This window comes from Myxocyprinus asiaticus, chromosome 36, assembly GCF_019703515.2.
Source record: "Myxocyprinus asiaticus isolate MX2 ecotype Aquarium Trade chromosome 36, UBuf_Myxa_2, whole genome shotgun sequence".
NCBI lineage: Eukaryota > Metazoa > Chordata > Actinopteri > Cypriniformes > Catostomidae > Myxocyprinus > Myxocyprinus asiaticus.
The window spans coordinates 31,794,460-31,799,844 of record NC_059379.1 but is presented as its reverse complement, the minus strand read 5'-3'; the positions used below and the strand labels follow the sequence as shown (position 1 = coordinate 31,799,844).

The window sequence follows — 5,385 nt, the reverse complement described above, 5'->3', positions numbered from 1 at the left end:
TAAAGCAAAAAAGAAATTCGGCTGTTTTTGCAATAGGTATGCAATATATTTCTTTGAAATTGACAATATATACCTAGGCCTACGTTTTATTCATTTACGGTATGTATTTAATTTGGGGTTTTTTCTTTATTTAACCAAATTTTATTCATATTTCTGTGTATTTAAAAAAAATGTTTTAATGCTCAATACATTACAATACAAAAAAGCCAGGGGTACAATAATAATAATAATAATAATAATAATAATAATAATAATAATAATAAATAAAACACACACAAGTCCATATTTAATAAAAAATCTTAAAAGTACCACACAGTTCCAATGGCTTTTTTGTTTGTAGTGATCAGAGAAGGGGCTGCATATATATATATATATATATATATATATATATATATATATATATATATATATATATATATATATATATATATAATTATTATTATTATTATCTGTCGCTGTTTTCTCGCCTCACATCATCACGTCGCGTCATTTCCGCCAATACGCTCTCACAGCAGCACACGTGCGAATGAAAACGTTCTTCCCAAATCATACATGTCACTTTCATAATTGATTTAACCCACTTTATTAATCTATTCCCACACACGTTTCTAATAATAATGTGATGTTTAGCCTAATGCGTATGATAGGCTACATTGTATGAATGTGTCGTCACGGCGTTGTGACGTCAACCTCTTTCGATTTCACTTTCTGTGGGATATCCGTCCCCACATTCCGAAGTTCACACACATCAGGAAACCTGCCGTTTCCTTTTTAAGCCATGCATTGATAAGTGTATGTAATATCTACAGAATATGAACGACTGAAAATAAACCACTGAATAAACAAAATAAATGCAGCCTATTTTGTTATAAATACATAGCAAACACTTGGTGGTATTTACACACATACTAAATGAATTAATTGTTATTATTGATTTAATAAATTTGTGACTATAAATTGCTTTTTATTTTACAACAATATTATCTGTATTACTTGCTATTATACATGTGTACAGAGAGAGAGAGAGAGAGAGAGAGAGAGAGAGAGAGAGAGAGAGAGAGAGAGATTTTAGTTGTATTTTTTAACTACACTGTAATGTACACTAACCCATTTGTGTGGCGTTTGCTCAGTATTTATTGCATTTTAATGCACTGGTAATAGCAATAAAACTCCTGTTTTGCCCCAAGCCTACTCTACTCACAAAAAGATTATTGCGCAATTGCGATTTACCTGTCGCTCAGGTGTGTACTATGGTTTACAACTGGAAAGTGAAATCCGAAATCATTTCGAGTGCATTCCCGAAATGATCGCATATAAACGGCGGACAGAATGGAGGAGAAGCCGAGTCAAGATCATTCAACAGCAGCAGAGAACAACAGGGAGAAACACTCTCAAACAGACGCGACAGCTGGATTCAATCGTCTGTCAATAATCAAGACTGCAACATGTATCGTCATCTGATGCATCTTTGTCTTCTTCTGTCAGTATGCCAGATCAGCTCAGTGTTGAGCTGCAGATGGATCAAAAATAAGTTTCAGCATCATCACGGAGTCTCTCTGGATCTGATTGGAAAGATGGTGAGTTTTTTCCCCATATAGTTTGACAGAAAAGTTAATTAACATTAATAATGTTGTTTCTTATTGGACTGACGACTTGATATATAACCAATTATTTCATGTATGGGAGATTAGTAATTGACATGAAATGTCTAGCAGTGCAAATACACTGTAAAAAGTGGTAACCTGCTATTAAAGAGCTACTTCTGCCTGAACGAACCCTTAAAATGAGTTTTGTTGGTGTAACCCAATGTATTCAGGTTGATTTAGTGATGTGACTAGAATAAAACCCGTTAATTTAGAAGTTACCACATGAAACACATTTTTAGGTTAATATTTGTTCAGTTTGTGTGACATGCTATACTTCTAAAACCATTGCTACAGGCTGCTTCATCTACTGTAAATTAACTGGTTTTATTCAAGTCAAAAATACCATTTAACATGACTAAATCAACCTGAATACTTTAGATTACACCAATGAAAGTACGTTTTGAAGGTTAGAATAGTAGAAATAGACCTTTATGGTAACAATTGCACGTTACCACTTTTTACGGTGACATTTTAATATATATATTTTACATTATTCGTACTTTTAAAAATTCATCATCAGGACTACTTGAGTGCTTTTTAACTGCACAAAGAAAAGAAGCTAAAATGCGATTAAAAGAACATTTTAAAAGAAAAAATGTCCAGCTACAGCACCTACACTTTACACCTGTATTCATATACATTTCAACTTAAATTCTTAATGTTGAGAAATAAAAGCTGGTGTCTATGTTACAGATATGAAATAGTAATGGAACTTAAATGTTCAGTTTTCATAAAAACAAAGAGCATTCATCTTCATTAAATCTGTTTCTGAATGTTTTGTAGGGTGGGAAACTCATTAAGGAACATTTGGATTTAAATCCCATCCCATATGACTTGATCAACAACCACAGGGGTGCAGAGGTTAGTATTGTTGTAGTAAAAGTATTGTTGATTATAGATTCATATTTAATTTTACATTATTGTGTAATTTACATACAGATTTTTGTTTGTTTACTCTCCTCAGCCAGAGAAACAGACCCTGTTTGTCATTCAGATTCTGGTAGAGATCACTGACCTCTTTGAGGATGCTGTTTCTGCCCCCTGGGATGATAAAAATATGGATGATTTCTTAAACGTCATTCATGAGGAGATTAATGGACTACGCTCATGTGTGAGTACAGTGTGTGTTTCATGCATATTTATGGCAGTACATTCATTAAAGGGATAGTTCATCCAAAAATGAAAGTTCTCTCATCATTTACTCACCCTCATGCCATCACAGATGTGTATGACTTACTTTCTTCAGCAGAACACAAATGAAGATTTTTAGAAGAATATTTCAGCTCTGTATGTCCTTCCAGTATCACTTCAGAAGACATGGATTCAGTCACTGGAGCTGTAGAGAGTTACTTTTATGCTGCATTTATGTGCTTTTTGGAGCTTCAAAGTTCTGGCCACCATTTACTTGCATTGTATGGACCAACAGAGCTGAGATATTCTTCTAAAAATCTTCATTGGTGTTCTGCAGAAGAAAGAAAGTCACACATCTGGGATGGAATGTTCATTTTTGGGTGAACTATCCCTTTAAGAGTAATATAAACTAGTAAAATGTGTAACTGTAACTGTAGCACTTCTTAGGAAAAACATCAGCAAAGATAATCAACAGTTAGATAATCTAGTCCATACTGTATATTGTCTGCATAATTTCATCAATATTCATTCTTTTAATGCAGGGTGCTTTCAAAATGAAGAGGAACAAAAAGCTGCATCTGTATTTTGAAAGACTGAGACATATGACACAACTTAACACAGTAAGATTCTGTCATATATGAAGAGTAACCTACAGATGTGAATGAGAGAGTGAAAAGTCATGTGAACGATGCACTCACTGTTGTATTGTTCTTTCAGGAGAATGTGGGTAAAAGCTGGGAGATTGTCAGGAAACGGGTCATAAGCCTCATGAAGCAGCTGGAGTTCTTCTCTTTCCACACTCATGCTTAAGGACTGGAGGGGGACAAGACCTTGAGAACCTTCACTCCATTTACAGACTTAAAAAAAAACCCACAGTTGTCAATCAGTATTTCCACTCCTCTTTTTATAATGTTGTCTTGCAGTAGATTGTTATATTATATTTTACATCTTTATCAATATTTTTTTAAAATATTTATTATTTATTATGTGTGTATTATTTATGTTTTATTTAATTTATAGTAAATTATTTATGTTTAAGTTCATTCAAAATTACTATTATTTATTTAATTTATTCATTTGAGATTATTCATTTAACTTTTATCCAATCTGTTTATTAAAGTTTACATTATTTCATTAGATTTCATTACATAAAAATGAAGTGATAGGTATAACATTTTGTAACATCATTTTATAAACTTTTAGTAATATTTATACTGAATATTGTTGAATTTTGTTGGCATCCAATAAAAATTTGAACTTTTGAACGGCTTATGTGAATTTCCTCATGAAATATAAAGAGGTTTGTATCAGTTACATTTTATTACAATTTAAAATTAATTAAAAATATTAAAAAAAAATATCAAAGAAAATATTTGTAAAATTATTTTAAAATAAACGTGCGTCCCCTGTTTTCATTGTGGCAGCTGAATAAAGCAGGTGTCTGTTAGTTTGTCTGAATGGCCATTAGATGGCGCTCTTGCTTCACACGCTTATTATATCTGCCTCTCAGTCAGTCTCGTTCACGTTCTCAGTGTTTCTCTTTTCTCACAAGTGTACAGTCCTGCCTCCCCATTTCAGTGTATTAGTTATGTACTTCTTCTTTATACAGTCAGTTTCAAAAGAATTTCACAAAAATGTTCAAATGTAAAACTGTAAATAAACTGAAAGCTTTAGGATTTAAGAAAAATATAAAACAAATAAAAGTTATGACATACAATTAATAACAAATATTAAAGATTCTGCACTAATTCTGGGTCAAAAATCAAATGTAAGCAAATTTGTGACATTTACCACATTTAATTCTTTGTACAAAACCTTTCACTCAAATTGCTATGATGATATTATTTATGAAATGAGAAATATGCAAGCTACACTCAAATAAAAATATTTTAATATTTACACATTTCAGTTACATAAAAAAATTCCATTAGATTGAATTGATTAATCAGTGTTGGGTAAATTACTCAAAAAAAGTAATTCACTACAAATTACTCTAAAATTGTAATCAGATTACTGAATTTACTGATAACTTTAAAATAATTACTTCACAAAGTTACTTTCTAAAAGACTTTTCACAGAAAAGTTTTTTTCCCCACACAATGAATTTCAAATAATTGACTTCTTGTTCATTGACTTGTTAGGGGGCCCATTCCTTTCAGCTGCCTGAAAACACGAATAGATGTGGGCCTACAGATTAACATAACTCCTGTTTTAAATGTATTCTACATATATAATATTATTTTGGAAATGTATATCCCAAGTAAAGTAATACAAATTAAGTTAGCTGAAAGTCAGTAAATGTACAAAAAAAGATAAATGTAATGCACTACACTACTTTTTGTACTAAAAGGAATTAGATTACAGGTAACACTGGGTATAATTATACATTATCTACAGTACATAATATAAACTAACTTGAGCTACATAAGTAACCATGAAGTGAGTTCAAAAAGCACATAAAGCAAACATAAAAGTAATCCATAAGACTCCAGTGGTTTAATCAATATCTTTAGAAGTGATATAACAAGTGTGGGTGAGAAACAGATCAATATTTAAGTTCTTTTTTATTCTAAATCTCCACTTTCACTTGTACATCTGAAAGTGAAAG

The 5,385-nt window shown here is 31.5% G+C and overlaps 1 protein-coding gene across 1 annotated transcript; it reads left to right on the top strand.

The window, feature by feature from the left end:
- Positions 1-458: 458 nt before the first annotated feature.
- On the top strand, positions 459-3,630 carry LOC127427422 (interferon a3-like). The gene is made up of 5 exons (XM_051675029.1): positions 459-1,577; positions 2,430-2,507; positions 2,611-2,757; positions 3,320-3,397; positions 3,495-3,630. The coding sequence occupies exons 1-5, from the start codon at positions 1,446-1,448 to the stop codon at positions 3,585-3,587; spliced, it is 528 nt and encodes a 175-aa protein (XP_051530989.1). The 5' UTR covers positions 459-1,445; the 3' UTR covers positions 3,588-3,630.
- The last annotated feature ends 1,755 nt before the right edge of the window (positions 3,631-5,385 follow it).